The following is an 18,165-nucleotide window of genomic DNA, read 5'->3' on the forward strand; positions in this document are numbered from 1 at the left end:
GTTATGAACGCTTGGCAATCACGTGCTGATGATTACTCCCTCGTTCAGTGCGGCATGCTTTACAGCTTAGAACCGGGTCTCCAAAAGCGTTTTGAGAAACATGGAGCATATGAGATGTTCGAGGAGCTGAAACTGGTTTTTCAAGCTCATGCCCAGGTCGAGAGATATGATGTCTCCGACAAGTTCTTCAGCTGTAAAATGGAGGAGAACAGTTCTGTTAGTGAGCACATACTCAGAATGTCTGGGTTGCATAACCGCTTGTCTCAGCTGGGAGTTAATCTCCCGGATGACGCGGTCATTGACAGAATCCTCCAGTCGCTTCCACCAAGCTACAAGAGCTTTGTGATGAACTACAATATGCAGGGGATGGAAAAGACCATTCCCGAGGTATATTCAATGCTGAAATCAGCGGAAGGGGAGATCAGAAAAGAACATCAAGTGTTGATGGTGAATAAAACCACCAAGTTCAAGAAGGGCAAGGGTAAGAAGGACTTCAAGAAGGACGACAAGGGAGTTGCCGCGCCCGGTAAACCAGTTACTGGGAAGAAGTCAAAGAATGAACCCAAACCCGGGACTGAGTGCTTTTATTGCAAGGGAAGTGGTCACTGGAAGCGGAACTGCCCCAAATATTTAGCGGACAAGAAGAAGGCCGGCAACACCCAAGGTATATGTGATATACTAGTAATTGATGTGTACCTTACCAGTACTCGTAGTAGCTCCTGGGTATTTGATACCGGTGCGGTTGCTCATATTTGTAACTCAAAACAGGAACTACGGAATAAACGGAGACTGGCAAAGGACGAGGTGACGATGCGCGTCGGGAATGGTTCCAAGGTCGATGTGATCACCGTCGGCACGCTACCTCTGCATCTACCCACGGGATTAGTTATAAACCTCAATAATTGTTATTTAGTGCCAGCTTTGAGCATGAACATTGTGTCTGGATCTCGTTTAATTCGAGATGGCTACTCATTTAAATCCGAGAATAATGGTTGTTCTACTTATTTGAGAGAGATGTTTTATGGTCATGCCCCGCTGGTCAATGGTTTATTTTTGATGAATCTCGAACGTGATGTTACACATGTTCATAGTGTGAATACCAAAAGATGTAAAGTTGATAACGATAGTCCCACATACTTGTGGCACTGCCGCCTTGGTCACATTGGTGCCAAGCGCATGAAGAAGCTCCATGCAGATGGACTTTTGGAGTCTCTTGATTACGAATCATTTGACACGTGCGAACCATGCCTCATGGGTAAGATGACCAAGACTCCGTTCTCCGGAACAATGGAGCGAGCAACCAACTTATTGGAAATCATACATACCGATGTGTGTGGTCCAATGAGTGTTGAGGCTCGCGGAGGATATCGTTATGTTCTCACTCTCACTGATGATTTAAGTAGATATGGATATGTCTACCTGATGAAACACAAGTCTGAAACCTTTGAAAAGTTCAAAGAATTTCAGAGTGAGGTTGAGAATCAACGTGACAGGAGAATAAAATTCCTACGATCAGATCGTGGTGGAGAATATTTAAGTCACGAGTTTGGTGCACACTTAAGGAAATGTGGAATAGTTTCACAACTCATGCCGCCTGGAACACCTCAGAGAAATGGTGTGTCCGAACGTCGTAATCGCACTCTATTGGATATGGTGCGATCTATGATGTCTCTTACCGATTTACCGCTCTCATTTTGGGGTTATGCTTTAGAGACTGCCGCATTCACTTTAAATATGGCTCCGTCGAAATCCGTTGAGACGACACCGTATGAATTATGGTTTGGGAAGAAACCTAAGCTGTCGTTTCTAAAAGTTTGGGGATGCGATGCTTATGTCAAGAAACTTCAACATGAAAAGCTCGAACCCAAATCGGAAAAATGCGTCTTCATAGGATACCCTAAGGAAACTATTGGGTACACCTTCTACCTCAGATCCGAAGGCAAGATCTTCGTTGCCAAGAACGGGTCCTTTCTAGAGAAGATGTTTCTCTCGAAAGAATTGAGTGGGAGGAAAGTGGAACTTGATGAGGTGATAGTCACCCCTTCCGAACCGGAAAGTAGCGCAGCGCGGGAAAATGTTCCTGTGGTGCCTACACCGACTGGAGAGGAAGTTAATGATGATGATCATGAAGCTTCGGATCAAGTTGCCACTGAACTTCGTAGGTCCACAAGGACACGTTCCGCACCAGAGTGGTACGGCAACCCTGTCCTGGTAATCATGTTGTTAGACAACGGTGAACCTTCGAACTATGAAGAAGCGATGGCGGGCCCGGATTCCGACAAATGGCTAGAAGCCATGAAATCCGAGATAGGATCCATGTATGAAAACGAAGTATGGACTTTGACTGACTTGCCCGATGATCGGCGAGCCATAGAAAACAAATGGATCTTTTAGAAGAAGACGGACGCGGATGGTAATGTGACCATCTATAAGGCTCGACTTGTCGCTAAGGGTTATCGACAAGTTCAAGGGGTTGACTACGATGAGACTTTCTCACCCGTAGCGAAGCTGAAGTCCGTCCGAATCATGTTAGCAATTGCCGCATACTATGATTATGAGATATGGTAGATGGACGTCAAAACGGCATTCCTTAACGGCTTCCTTAAGGAAGAGTTGTATATGATGCAACCGGAAGGTTTTGTCGATCCTAAGAATGCTAACAAAGTGTGCAAGCTCCAGCGCTCAATCTATGGGCTGGTGCAAGCATCTCGGAGTTGGAACATTCGCTTTGATGAGATGATCAAAGCGTTTGGGTTTACACAGACTTATGGAGAAGCCTGTGTTTACAAGAAAGTGAGTGGGAGCTCTGTAGCATTTCTCATATTATATGTGGATGACATATTATTGATGGGAAATGATATAGAATTCTTGGAAAGTATAAAGGCCTATTTGAATAAGTGTTTTTCAATGAAGGACCTTGGAGAAGCTGCTTATATATTAGGCATCAAGATCTATAGAGATAGATCAAGACGCCTCATTGGTCTTTCACAGAGTACATACCTTGACAAGATATTGAAGAAGTTCAGTATGGATCAGTCCAAGAAGGGATTCTTGCCTGTATTGCAAGGTGTGCAATTGAGCACGGCTCAATGCCCGACCACGGCAGAAGATATAGAAGAGATGAGTGTCATCCCCTATGCCTCGGCCATAGGGTCTATTATGTATGCCATGCTGTGTACCAGACCTGATGTAAACCTTGCCGTAAGTTTGGTAGGAAGGTACCAAAGTAATCCCGACAAGGAACACTGGACAGCGGTCAAGAATATCCTGAAGTACCTAAAGAGGACTAAGGATATGTTTCTCGTTTATGGAGGTGACGAAGAGCTCGTCGTAAAGGGTTACGTCGACGCTAGCTTCGACACAGATCTGGATGACTCGAAGTCACAGACCGGATACGTGTATATTTTGAATGGAGGAGCAGTAAGCTGGTGCAGTTGCAAGCAAAGCGTCGTGGCGGGATCTACATGTGAAGCGGAGTACATGGCAGCCTCGGAGGCAGCACAGGAAGCAGTCTGGATGAAGGAGTTCATTACCGACCTAGGGGTGATTCCCAATGCGTCGGGCCCAATGACTCTCTTCTGTGACAACACTGGAGCTATTGCCCTTGCGAAGGAGCCCAGGTTTCACAGGAAGACCAGGCATATCAAGCGTCGCTTCAACTCCATTCGTGAAAGTGTTCAAAATGGAGACATAGATATTTGTAAAGTACATACGGACCTGAATGTAGCAGATCCGTTGACTAAACCTCTCCCTAGGGCAAAACATGATCAACACCAGGACGCAATGGGTGTTCGATTCATCACAATGTAACTAGATTATTGACTCTAGTGCAAGTGGGAGACTGTTGGAAATATGCCCTAGAGGCAATAATAAATGGTTATTATTATATTTCTTTGTTCATGGTAATTGTCTATTATTCATGCTATAATTGTATTGTCCGGAAATCGTAATACATGTGTGAATACATAGACCACAACCTGTCCCTAGTAAGCCTCTAGTTGACTAGCTCGTTGATCAACAGATAGTCATGGTTTCCTGACTATGGACATTGGATGTCATTGATAACGGGATCACATCATTAGGAGAATGATGTGATGGACAAGACCCAACTTAAGCATAGCATAAAAGATCGTGTAGTTTCGTTTGCTAGAGCTTTTCCAATGTCAAGTATCTTTTCCTTAGACCATGAGATCGTGCAACTCCCGGATACCGTAGGAGTGCTTTGGGTGTGCCAAACGTCACAACGTAACTGGGTGACTATAAAGGTGCATTACGGGTATCTCCGAAAGTGTCTGTTGGGTTGGCACGGATCGATACTGGGATTTGTCACTCCGTGTGACGGAGAGGTATCTCTGGGCCCACTCGGTAATGCATCATCATAATGAGCTCAATGTGACTAAGGCGTTGGTCACGGGATCATGCATTGCGGTACGAGTAAAGAGACTTGCCGGTAACGAGATTGAACAAGGTATTGGGATACCGACGATCGAATCTCGGGCAAGTAACATACCGTTTGACAAAGGGAATTGCATACGGATTGATTGAATCCTCGACACCGTGGTTCATCCGATGAGATCATCGTGGAGCATGTGGGAGCCAACATGGGTATCCAGATCCCGATGTTGGTTATTGACCGGATAGGCGTCTCGGTCATGTCTGCATGACTCCCGAACCCGTAGGGTCTACACACTTAAGGTCCGGTGACGCTAGGGTTGAAGAGATATATGTATGCGGAAACCCGAAAGTTGTTCGGAGTCCCGGATGAGATCCCGAACTTCACGAGAGGTTCCGGAATGGTCCGGAGGTGAAGAATTATATATAGGAAGTCAAGTTTCGGCCACCGGGAAAGTTTTGGGGGTTACCGGTATTGTACCGGGACCACCGGAAGGGTCCCGGGGGTCCACCGGGTGGGGCCACATGTCTCGGAGGGCCCCGTGGGCTGAAAGTGGAAGGGAACCAGCCCTTAGTGGGCTGGGGCGCCCCCCTTGGGCCTCCCCCTTGCGCCTAGGGTTGGAAACCCTAGGGGGGGGGAGCTTCCCCCTTGCCTTGGGGGGCAAGGCACCCCTTCCCCCCCACTTGGCCGCCGCCCCCCCTTGAGATCCCATCTCTTGGGGCTGGCGCACCCCCCAGGGGCCTATATAAAGGGGGGGAGGGAGGGCAGAACACTACAGCCTTTGGCGCCTCCCTCCTCCCCTGCAACACCTCTCTCTCTCTCTCGCAGAAGCTCGGCGAAGCCCTGCCGGAGACCCGCTACATCCACCATCACGCCGTCGTACTGTTGGATCTCCATCAACCTCTCCTCCCCCCTTGCTGGATCAAGAAGGAGGAGACGTCGCTGCACCGTACGTGTGTTGAACGCGGAGGTGCCGTACGTTCGGCACTCGGTCATCGGTGATTTGGATCACGACGAGTACGACTCCGTCATCCACGTTCATTGGAACGCTTCCGCTCGCGATCTACAATGGTATGTAGATGCACTCCCTTCCCCTCGTTGCTAGTAGACTGCATAGATGCATCTTGGTGAGCGTAGGAAAATTTTAAAATTATGCTACCATTCCCAACAGTGATCAAGGCCAAGAAGAATCTCTTTGTTAATGTTCGCTCCATCGACACGGATGCCATGGAGAAGGATCCCGAATACTTTGGTGAAGCTCTTCAGATGTGTACTCAGCTCAACATTCTCAGAATCATGCAGTTCAACAAGGACTTTGATGCAGATTTGGTGGCTCAGTTCTTTGCTACTGTCCATCTTGGAACTGATGAAGAAAGGACTCTGACCTGGATGACAAATGGCAAGTTACTGTCTGTCAAGTGGAAGGCTTTCATGGAGTTACTTCATGTGGAAGATCGCGGGCTTGAGACTCCTGTTGGCTTTCGCCCTCACCACAATGTCAACTCCACTCACAAGCAAGCCCTCTGGCCCTACTGCACTGTGAAGGTTCACCCTGTGACTAAGAAGGAGACCTATGAGTTGTCTGCCTACCTGGACATCCTTCATCGTGTCTTTCGAGAGACCCTCTTTCCTCGCATCGGGAATCTGGATATGGTTCACTCCTATCTCGTGGATATGCTTCTCTTCTGCCAGCGTGAGAAGGAAGCAAACACTAGCGAGTCCCTGGACATCTCTCATGTTATGTGGTCTGAACTTCTCACTGCCATTTCTGAGCGCAAGTGCCCGATCTATGGTCCATTCATCATGTTGCTCATTGAGAAGGCCTGGAGACATTCCTTTCCCGCGGACCAGGTGGAAACTGGGGAGTTGGTTTCTCATGAGATCAAGCGTCTGAGGAAGAAGGATAATTGGGGCACCTCCGTTCCTACATCTGAGGTTCCGTCTTCTGCCGCTGCCATGGATACCGAGGGCGAGGATGAGGCCGATGATGACGATGAGGATTATGTGCCTTCTGGGACAGAGCCTTCTGCGGCAGAGCCCTCTTGGGCAAAGAAGCTCAAACACAAGATGAAGAAGTTGTTCTGCATGGAGTCTCACGGTCAGTACATGACTCATGTGGCTGAGAAGAAGGCAAGGGGACGTCACAAGGAGCTTATGCGTTAGTTGGGTGCGACAGTCACCAGCGGCTCTGAGGGTCAGATCACTGAGGAGGAGGAGTGGATCCAGCAGCACTGTCCATGGACCGATTCAGATGCCGAGCAGTTTCCGGCCGAGGATGGTGGTGCAGATGATCACGCAGAGTCCTGATGTTCGAGATCCTCAGCATGCTCTCACCTAGAGCCGTAGGTTAGCTCTTTGCCCCTTTTGGTGTCTCGATGCCAAAGGGGGAGAGAGTTTAGGGATTGGCGTCATTGTGTTGCGAGTGTGTCTTTGTCTTTGTGCTTTCGTTGTGTTTGCTACCTTGTGCTTTGTTTGGTTTTGTGTTCCGTGAGACCTAAGTTCCAGTCATATGGTGTGAGACATATGCTACCTTATCCTTTTCATATCTTTATCTATGTCTCTAGTCTTTTGGTATCTCATGAGTTGCATGCTTATTATGTTATATATCCTGCTCTCCTGAATCACGCTTAGGTTGTTGGTCTCTAAAATACAGGGGGAGTGTTGATCCTAGTATGTGTGTCGTGCAGTCCAAAGCACTTATCTTGATGGCACACATCTAGGGGGAGCCCGTCTATATTTTAGAGATTTGGGGGTTTGCTTATGTCCTTTGTCTTTTCCCGTTTGTGCAAATCCCGTATTGTCATCAATCCACCAAAAAGGGGGAGATTGTAAGGGCATATTTATCCCTAAGATATTTTGGTGATTGATGACAATGCTTTTGCGGACTAATCGTGTGCATTGAGTTTTTCAGAGATTCATCCTTTGGCACGAGACGATTCCCTCCCCTCGGAGTTTGAAGCGAAGACGGTGTAGTACTTTCGAATTAGTTTGGTGGACTAGTTTCGTAGCGATCACCGTACTATCAAGAGGAGGTCCGCTTTGGATAGGCTAGGGTGGAATCATCACGTGCACTTCCTTTGCACACCCTCCGAGCCTTTCCGCTTCGTTGATGAGCTCGTTCCCCTCTCTCAGTGTGCCCTCTCTGGTCCAGCGGTAGTACCGCGGGCCGGAGCGGTAGTACCGCTTGGGTGCTATAAGCGGCAGTACCGCTCCACAGTGGTAGTACCGTTGTAGCCCCCAGCCGTAGTACCGTTGCGGCTTCGTGCTAGTACCGCCTCGATTCGAGGGGTCTTTTTCTATGTCGGGTTTTATGGTACTTGCCGTGGCAGTGGGGGGTAGTACCGCTCGTGTGCGGTAGTACCGCCCTGACCACCGCGGTAGTACCGCTCTGGGCCCAGCGGCAGTACCGCGAGAGGGAACGGTAGTACCGCTGGCCAAGCGGTAGTACCGTTCTCAGCGGGGCTGAAGTGGGGGGTAACGGTTGGATTGCTTCCCCCACTATAAAAGGGGGTCTTCTTCCCCAAAGTTGACCTACCTCTTCCCCCAAAAGCTCCATTGTTGCTCCAAGCTCCATTTTCGCCCGATCTCTCTCCCTAGCCAATCAAACTTGTTGATTTGCTCGGGATTGGTTGAGAAGGCCCCGATCTACACTTCCACCAAGAGAAATTTGATTCCCCCCACTTATCCCTAGCGGATCTTGTTACTCTTGGGTGTTTGAGCACCCTAGACGGTTGAGGTCACCGCGGAGCCATAGTCCATTGTGGTGAAGCTTTGTGGTGTCCTTGGGAGCCTCCAATTAAGTTGTGGAGATTGCCCCAACCTTGTTTGTAAAGGTCCGGTCGCCGCCTTCAAGGGCACCAATAGTGGAATCACGGCATCTCGCATTGTGTGAGGGCGTGGGGAGAATACGGTGGCCTTAGTGGCTTCTTGGGGAGCATTGTGCCTCCACACCGCTCCAACGGAGACGTACTTCCCCTCAAAAGGAAGGAACTTCGGTAACACATCCTCGTCTTCACCGGCTCCACTCTTGGTTATCTCGTCCCTTTACTTTCGCAAGTTTACTCGTGTTATATCTCTTATTTGCTTGCGTGCTTGTTTTCATTGCATCATATAGGTTGCTCACTTAGTTGCATATCTAGACAACCTATTTTGATGCAAAGTTTAATTTGGTAAAGAAAAGCTAAAAATTGTTAGTTGCCTACTCACCCCCCCCCCTCTAGTCAACTATATTGATCCTTCCAGATTCTGTCAACGACCGCATCATCCGGGAGATTAACTCTCAGCTGAGATAAGCGGTTGTGCAACCCAGACATTTTGAGTATGTGCTCGCTGACAGAACTATTCTCCTCCATCTTACAACTGTAGAACTTGTCGGAGACTTCATATCTCTCAACCCGGGCATGAGCTTGGAAAACCATTTTCAGCTCTTGGAACATCTCATATGCTCAGTGCTGCTCAAAACGCTTTTGGAGCCCCGGTTCTAAGCTGTAAAGCATGCCGCACTAAACCAAGGAGTAATCATCACTACGCGACTGCCAGGCGTTCATAACGTCTTGAGTTGCTGGGAAAACAGGTGCATCACCTAGCGGTGCTTCAAGGACATATGCTTTCTTGGCAGCTATGAGGATAATCCTAAGGTTACGGACCCAGTCCGTGTAGTTGCTACCATCGTCTTTCAGCTTGGTTTTCTCTAGGAACGCGTTGAAGTTGAGGGCAACATTAGCGTGGGCCATTTGATCTACAAGACATATTGTAAAGTTTTAGACTATGTTCATGATAATTAAGTTCATCTAATCAAATTATTTAATGAACTCCCACTCAGATAGACATCCCTCTAGTCATCTAAGTGATACATGATCCGAGTCAACTAGACCGTGTCCGATCATCACGTGAGACGGTCTAGTCATCATCGGTGAACATCTTCATGTTGATCGTAAGTTCTATACGACTCATGTTCGACCTTTCGGTCTTCCGTGTTCCGAGGCCATGTCTGTACATGCTAGGCTCGTCAAGTCAACCTAAGTGTATTGCGTGTGTAAATCTGGCTTACAACCATTGTATGCGAACGTTAGAACCTATCACACCCGATCATCACGTGGTGCTTCGGAACAACGGACTTTAGCAACGGTGCACAGTTAGGGGGAACACAATTCTTGATATTTTAATGAGGGATCATCTTATTTATGCTACCGTCGTTCTAAGCAAATAAGATGTAAAAACATGATAAACATCACATGCAATCAAATAGTGACATGATATGGCCAATATCATTTTGCTCCTTTTGATCTCCATCTTCAGGGCGCCATGATCATCATCGTCACCGGCATGACACCATGATCTCCATCATCATGATCTCCATCATCGTGTCTTCATGAAGTTGTCTCGTCAACTATTACTTCTACTACTATGGCTAACGGTTTAGCAATAAAGTAAAGTAATTACATGATGTTTATGTTGACACACAGGTCATAAATAAATTAAGACAACTCCTATGGCTCCTGCCGGTTGTCATACTCATCGACATGCAAGTCGTGATTCCTATTACAAGAACATGATCAATCTCATACATCACATATATCATTCATCACATCCTTTTGGCCATATCACATCACACGGCATATGCTGCAAAAACAAGTTAGACGTCCTCTAATTGTTGTTGCAAATTTTTACGTGGCTGCTATAGGTTTCTTAGGAAGAACGTTTCTTACCTACGCCAAAACCACAACGTGATATGCCAATTTCTATTTACCCTTCATAAGCACCCTTTTCATCGAATCCGATCCGACTAAAGTGGGAGAGACAGACACCCGCTAGTCACCTTATGCAACTAGTGCATGTCAGTCGGTGGAACCTGTCTCACGTAAGTGTACGTGTAAGGTCGGTCCGGGCCACTTCATCCCACGATGCCGCCGAATCAAGATAAGACTAGTAACGGCAAGTAAATTGACAAAATCGGCGCCCACAGCAACTTGTGTTCTACTCGTGCATAGAAACTACGCATATACCTAGCTCATGATGCCACTGTTGGGGATCGTTGCAGAAATTAAAAAATTTCTACGCATCACCAAGATCAATCTATGGAGCTTACTAGCAACGAGAGGAGATTGCATCTTCATACCTTTGAAGATCGCGATGCGGAAGCGTTGCAAGAACGCGGTTGGTGGAGTCGTACACGAAGTGATTCAGATCACGGCCGAATCCGATCTAAGCACCGAACAACGGTGCCTCCGCGTTCAACACACGTGCAGCCCGGTGACGTCTCCCGCGCCTTGATCCAGCAAGGAGAGAGGGAGAGGTTGGGGAAGACTCCGTCCAGCAGCAGCACGACGGCGTGGTGGTGGTGGAGGAGCGTGGCACTCCAGCAGGGCTTCGCCAAGCACTACGAGAGACGAGGAGGGAGAGGGGTAGGGCTGCGCCAAGAGAGAGGGAGACTCGTGTCTCTGGCAGCCGCAAACCCCCCACTATATATAGGGGAAGGGGAGGGGGCCGGCCCCCTAGATCCATCTAGAGGGGGGCGGCGGCCCCCGGGGCGGCGGCCCCTCGGGGGGGCAGCGGCCCCCTTAGTGTTTCCACCTAGGGGGGCGCCCGCCCCCGGGGGGGGGGGCAGTGGCCCCCTAGGGTTTCCAACCCTAGGCGCCTTGGGCCCTTGGGGGGGCGCACCAGCCCACTAAGGGGCTGGTTCCCACCCAACTACAGCCCATTAGGTCCTTCGGGGCAGGTAGACTCTCCCGGTGGACCCCCGGAACCCCTTCGGTGGTCCCGGTACAATACCGATAAACCCCGAAACCTTTCCGGTGACTGAAACTGGACTTCCCATATATAAATCTTCACCTCCGGACCATTCCGGAACTCCTCATGACGTCCGGGATCTCATTCGGGACTCCGAACAACATTCGGTAACCACGTACATCTATTCCCTCTAACCCTAGCGTCATCGAACCTTAAGTGTGTAGACCCTACGGGTTCGGGAACTATGCAGACATGACCGAGACATCTCTCCGGCCAATAACCAACAGCGGGATCTGGATACCCATGTTGGCTCCCACATGTTCCACGATGATCTCATCGGATGAACCACGATGTCAAGGATTTAATCAATCCCGTAGACTATTCCCTTTGTCTACCGATATAGCACTTGCCCGAGATTCGATCGTCGGTATACCGATACCTTGTTCAATCTCGTTACGGCAAGTCTCTTTACTCGTTCCGTAGCACATCATCCCGTGACCAACCCCTTAGTCACATTGATCTCATTACGATGATGTCTTACCGAGTGGGCCCAGAGATACCTCTCCGTCATACGGAGTGACAAATCCCAGTCTCGATTCGTGCCAACCCAACAGATACTTTCGGGGATACCCGTAGTGTACCTTTATAGCCACCCAGTTACGTGTTGACGTTTGGCACACCCAAAGTACCCTTACGGTATCCGGGAGTTGCACAATCTCATGGTCTAAGGAAAGGATAATTGACATTAGAAAAGCTTTAGCAGACGAACTACACGATCTTGTGCTATGCTTAGGATTGGGTCGTCCATCACATCATTATCCTAATGATGTGATCCCGTTATCAATGACATCCTATGTCCATGGTTAGGAAACCGTAGCCATCTATTGATCAACGAGCTAGTCAACTAGAGGCTCACTAGGGACATGTTGTGGTCTATGTATTCACACATGTATTTCCGGATAACACAATTATAGCATGAACAATAGACAATTATCATGAACAAGGAAATATAATAATAACCATTTTATTATTGTCTCTAGGGCATATTTCCAACAGTCAAAACTTGTTATCTCTCACCAAAACGATAGATCTAATGCTAAGAGAGTAATGATATTGCACCAATGATTATCTGATGATTTTTTATGAGTATGAACAAAGCAAGATAATTCTTGCACGAGAAGATAAGGTACATGAATTCCACTAATCCCTTCATTAATCAGTATGCTAAAAGGTTACTGTATTCATCGGCAACACATTTTATTATATTCTTGAAAGATGGAACAGTTGCCGACTCGCAGAAGCCTAGCTTTATTATATTCGAACCTTAACTAATAAGATTCTCATGTTGATCAAGCGCTAGCTCGTGGTAGTGGCCAACACGGTAGACAATATCATATAGCCAAAATATAAGTTTTAACTAGTTGAGAAGGAACCACTTTTCTCATAAAGTGTTTCAAAACTTCTCTCAGTACCAAGCGATTTGAAGTTGCTAATTTTAAGTTGTTGAACTGAAACGTCTCGGTCACTAAAAGTCGGCCAAGAGTGAATGAAGAGCCACCGCAGTGGACTTGGCATTCTCACAAAGGCGCCGAAGGCCGAAGGTCGAGGCAGCAACTTTCCTCGTAGCCATGTCATGAGCACTAGGGAACCGCATTAGCCCATCAACAAAGGGATTGCACACATCCTGATGCAAGAGAACCACATTCGCACAGTCATCACCGCAGTCGGCATCCACCCAATTACCAAGATCCCGAGTCGTGGGCCTTCGTATGGTGGATATAATGCTTCTCGTGGGCCTACCCTTATGGATATCCCCGACGTAGCCAAAATATAAATTCAAACTAGTTGAGAAGGAACCGGTTTTTCCACTCAAAAACTATCTCAAAACTTCTCCCGGTACCAAGCAATTTGAAAGTGTTGATTTCAAAAGTTGTTGAACTCAAACATCTACAAAGAGTAACTGCATCGGGCATTCTGACGATGTGGCCGAAGACCGAAGGTTGAGGAACCAACTTTCATTGTAGCTATCCTATTCGCACTAGAAGGTCCCCACACATGTTGATACAGAGAAGCACATTCGTACAGTCTTCACCACCGTGGTCGGCATCCACCCAATTACCAAGATCCCCGAGTAAGGTGATAGCTGCTGACGCTTGGGCACAAGAATTCAGTGAAATGCATGCTAGAAGTCGAGGAGCTACGAAACGTGACCGTGCACGCGCAGAATGTAGCTGGCAGAGGAAATATCTCGGAGGTTCGGGCCGAGGCATCACTTACATTGACGGTCCATTAACAGTTGGACACACGAGCCGTGCGACCTATGGAAAACTTACAAGACCGAGTGGCTAAATACCCAATGCTGCTCATGTCCTGATGTCTCCAATTCCCGTTTGCATAGGTTATTTCGATCACCTCCCCCTTTGTGTCATGTGTGGCCATTGCCTATATGAACAAAACAAGTGGCTTGCTATCTACTTTGGCGAAGTTGGGGCGGTATATGTATAAGGGAGAGGTGGGATGCCATCATTCACCCACACAAGTATAAACGTGTTGGTTGAATATTCATTGTGTATCCATAATATGAATGGCCATGGGTATTGAATTTCTATGCCTAGAAGGAAAAATTGCATCGCATATGCCGTAATACCATAGGATACTTGGTGTTAGTAGGTCGTGTAAGCAGGGCGAATGAAACGATACGGAGAAAGCAGGCCCATACTGATACGGTCCAGCCATCATGGTGGGGAGGGCAGGACATTGGACTGTGCAGCCATGGCTCCGTCACAGTGCCAAGCTACCACCATTTGCTCAATACGTAATTCCTTCGGTGCGTACTGGTGACCACGGAGCAACAAGCAGCTCCAGGGCTCGCTCTGCTCGATCCAAGGAAGGGACACCTAGCTGTGAAAGCCTAGTGCGCTACGGAACAAAATCGCGACGCCCATCGACCATCATTGCGCTCCGTTGATGCCGCACAGCACAGGCCACGCCCACCTGCTCACGAGACCCGTGATGAATGCCCATGGCCGGTCCATGCCAAAGCTCGTGTACTCCCTGTGATCATTTCCATCTCGGAGCGCATTGTCATTGTGCAATGCCCATCCACACCTGGGATGGGCGCAGCCCTGTACTTCCCTGCATTTGTTCAACCAGATTTTCATGCAGATCGAAGCGGCCTCGTCTGCAATAATTGTACTCCCAATGTTCTACATGTTTCAAACATGCTACGTAGTAATGCTAATCAAATTTGAACGAAACCGAGCGGGGAAATGGACAAAATGACATCAAATTTGAAAGTCCAAAACATTGTCCGCACGCAGCCATACCAACAATGAACCAGCCGTATGTCCCGAGGACCAAGCTGGGCTCACCGGACCGGACCACCATGCTTCGGCTCACTGACTCTATACATGACACGCTCCCATGGCCGGCCATGGAACTCCCGAGGAAGGAAACCAATGCTGGAGGGAGTGGGAGGAATACTTCTACCGGTAGCGCGAGATGCGGCGAGGGTGCGGCGGCGGTGAAACGAACGAAAAGCTGCTAGCTACTGGTGGTCGAGCGCGTTGGGGCCGGAGCAGTAGCTGCGGTAGGGGTCCCAGACCCACTGCACCAGGAACCTGCGCCCGCCGACGCCGTTGAGGTTGTAGGCCGCGCCGGACCGCCCGTCGGTGAGCAGCTGGCCGGTGTACGCGCCGCCGCCGCCGGTGCCGTAGATGCCCTCGCACAGGTCGGCGATCTCGGTGGGGAACGAGGGGTCCCCGCCGGCGTACCACGCGTTGGCCAGCGGGTTGGAGGCCATCTCCGCCAGCTCGTGCGCGATGACGCTCACCATGCCGTCCACCCCCGCGTCGCCGTTGGGCGGCGCCTCGGGCCGCCGCCCCGGCACGTAGGCCGGGATGGCGAACGGGTAGGCGCACACCTCCGGGCACCGCCCCGCCGAGTTGCCCACCCACGCGTAGGGGAGCGTGTACCCGACCACCGACGGGAAGGTGAAGTAGTGGAACCCGCACACCTGCCCGCAGAAGTTCTCCACGTGGACCTCTGGCGACGTCAGCACCAGGTACACCCCGCCGGCGTCCACCGGGAGCGGCCTCGTGCGCGCGGTCACCGCGTCCTTGACCACGGTCTGGATGTCCATCCGTGTCAGCGAGGCGCCGCGCGACATCCGCGCGTCGCACTTCTCCTGCCCGAGCGCCACCACGGCCGACACGTTCGCCGTGGTCTGGTCCGTGTAGAGCCGCACGGTGCGCCACCAGTCCGCCACGGACGGCGACGGGACGGCGCCCTCCTTCTCCCCGGAGGACTGCGGCGAGAGGGAGCGCAGGAAGGCGCGGATGGTGCGCTTCTGCTCGGCGGGCCAGGCGCCGTACCAGATCGGGTGCACGGTGATGTCGGCGGCGAGGACGGGGCCCATGTGGTACTCCAGCTTGACGAAGTCGGACGACCCCTCGAACTTCTTGGACGCGCCGAGGCCGGCCAGGGCGCCGCTGGCGTCGCGCGGCGGCCACGGGCGCCACGCCACGGCGAGCGGCGCCGCCGCGAGGGCGACGAGGAGGAGGGGCAGGAGGCCGCCGCGGTGCGGCATCTCGGCTGGCTTCGAGGGGAATGTCGGGTGGTCTACCTTACTGGAGGTTCTTGGCCGGGGATGCTTTATAGAGAGTGGGGAATGGAGGTGGTGAGAGTGTAAAATCCATGGAGTGAGAGTGAGAGTGAACGAGAGTGTGGAGTGGAGTGGAGAGGAAGACACGGGACAGTGCTCTTGGCTTGGCGCTTTTGGAGTTTCAAGTTCGAACAGTTTGTCTCTGGATTAAGAAGAAGAGGAACGTGGGGTGTTCCTGCTAATAATCTACTGTATCTACTGCTCACTAGCATTCATTCTACTGCGTCCGAATCTACTACTACTTGACAACTTGAGTAGTAAGAAAGATTGCAGTGTGTAATCGGCGCATGGGCTGGTGGAAAAATAAAGCTTGCACTGTTACGGTCTTCTCCGAGACTAGTTTCGCAGTGAAGTCAGTGAAAAGAGTGAAAGCATTTGCCTCTCTTTTTTTACATGAATGATTGTGGCACTGCATTTGTACTGCTGGTCAAGTGGGAAGGCCGGAAGCGCATATGGATTCCTTGTGCTTTACGGCCGCACCACATGTTGCCTCTCCGCGGAGCAAAAGACAGTACTCCTATATTGCCCCAAGAAAAAGGGGGAACAAAAGGAGTGAGGCGTCAAAAATCGAACCATTTAGTTTTAAAAAATCTAAAAAGAATTGTGCACGTGAACAACGATGTTATCTATACGTGTGTAAAATTTCAGAACGAAATACCTTAAAATGCAGATGGAGGTGGCGGATCCGGAGGGGGACGAGGCGGAGCAGCCTGCTCCAGGTTCAACATGTAGGAGGCGGAGGTGGAGTTCGCCGTCGCCCAAGCCGCGGAGATGGCAGAGCAGCAGAACATCATGTAGTCCATCCAGGACGAGGCTTATGTGAAGGCCAACTAACGTTCCTCCAGCAGGACCGGGCGGCGATAGACGTGGTCTTCGCCGAACTCTGTGCGGGGATAGAGGAGAAGGCCGGATAGGAGCAGCTGGAGCTGCAGCTGCTGCCCATGTACCCGGAGCTGGGCATGAAAATAGTCGACTACGTAGTACGTGGTTTTTTTTTCCTTTGCATACTTTTGTACTCCTTCCTTTTCTAAATATGTCTTTTTAAAGATTCGCTATAAACTACATATAAATGTATGTAGACATATTTTAGAGTGTAGATTTACTCATTTTGCTCTGTATGTATTTTTTAAATGCCCTGTATGTATTTTTTATGGGAATCTTTAAAAAGACTTATATTTACAAAGTATGAGATGTCCAGATGCAAAGCTAGAAGTGCCCGATCACTGCCCCTTGAGAGGTCATATTTGTCCGATGTGGCTCTAACTGTAAGGAATCTGTTATATATATATTTTTAAATAGTTTCGGCACAAAAGACGGTAAGAAAGGGCGGGCAGTGTGCGCGCGCTCTCGAGTGTGGTGGGACCCGCCTGCCAGATCCCGGGCGTCTCGTCCGGCTGCCATCATGTCTCTCGTGAATGACAGGCCGACCCCACCCCACAGTGCGCCGCCGTACACGTGTCACTGTTCGATGGACTGATGCCATGGCCCACCGGTGGCTGAGATATTTCCTCTCCCTTCCCACCCGACCCGCCTCGGCACGCGCGGGGGGCCGGGTCACGAGGCCCGTGTCCGAGCGAAGCGAGCCCGCCCGCCGCACCGAATAATCTACACACCTCGCCGTGCAGCGCAGCCCTACGCCACACGCCGACACACGGGCCCGGGGCGCACCAGGGCCACCACCGTCAGCGACCGGTCCTGCTCCGGCTCGCTTTTACCGTGGTCCTCGCGACGCGCGGGTCCCGCGTGCCCGGCAAAGGTGGGGGCAGGGGCTACGGAAAGGGCGAGGAAATTGGAGCGGAGCGGGCGCGGAGTACTGCTGCAGCGCATCGATTGCGGTGGGCCCCGCCCCCGTCCTGGGTGCCGCACCGCACCCCGCGTGCATGCAGGGGAGGAGGAGGAAATTTCTTCTACCGTGCGTGTGAATCCAAGCCGTCCGTACGTACGGCGCGTATGGGACGGGGTTACGGAGAGCCGTTCGCGTTCAGATCTGGGCGGTGATTTTTCCGGCGGTGGAGCATGCTTGGCTGTTCGGGGACGCACTTTCCTGCAGGAGTGTGGCCCAGGTTCGTGAAATTTGCTCCTGAGCCGTGAAATGATGAGTCGTCGTTAGTTACTAGGGTTCGTATACAGAGTGATGGCGGTGTTTAAAGCCGACTGCTTGCTTTGTGAGGGAGTACTGCATGCGGTATCCTCTGTAATTCTGTTAGTCTGTTAGTGTCCGTTCAGCCGTTGATCATGAGCGCTTAAGGAAATAGCAGGACTGACAGTACCTCTACTACTACCCCTCTTCTTTTTTACAAGACAACCGCCTGCTGTGCTCAGGTAAGCATATCTTGTGGATTCAGATACTGGGGACTGGGGAGAGCTTCGGTTCGCTCTC

General features: G+C 50.3%; 1 protein-coding gene across 1 annotated transcript; it reads right to left on the reverse strand.

The window, feature by feature from the left end:
* Positions 1-14,388: 14,388 nt before the first annotated feature.
* LOC109760539 (protein EXORDIUM-like 3) lies at positions 14,389-15,913 on the reverse strand. Its single transcript, XM_020319349.4, has one exon. The coding sequence runs from the start codon at positions 15,708-15,710 to the stop codon at positions 14,670-14,672; it is 1,041 nt and encodes a 346-aa protein (XP_020174938.1). The 5' UTR covers positions 15,711-15,913; the 3' UTR covers positions 14,389-14,669.
* Positions 15,914-18,165: the final 2,252 nt, after the last annotated feature.

This window comes from Aegilops tauschii, chromosome 7 (assembly GCF_002575655.3).
Source record: "Aegilops tauschii subsp. strangulata cultivar AL8/78 chromosome 7, Aet v6.0, whole genome shotgun sequence".
Classification (NCBI taxonomy): Eukaryota; Viridiplantae; Streptophyta; class Magnoliopsida; order Poales; family Poaceae; genus Aegilops; species Aegilops tauschii.

Bases quoted from the DNA above. Each gene is read 5' to 3' on its own strand.
- LOC109760539 (XM_020319349.4), bottom strand. From the start codon at position 15,710: ATGCCGCACCGCGGCGGCCTCCTGCCCCTCCTCCTCGTCGCCCTCGCG.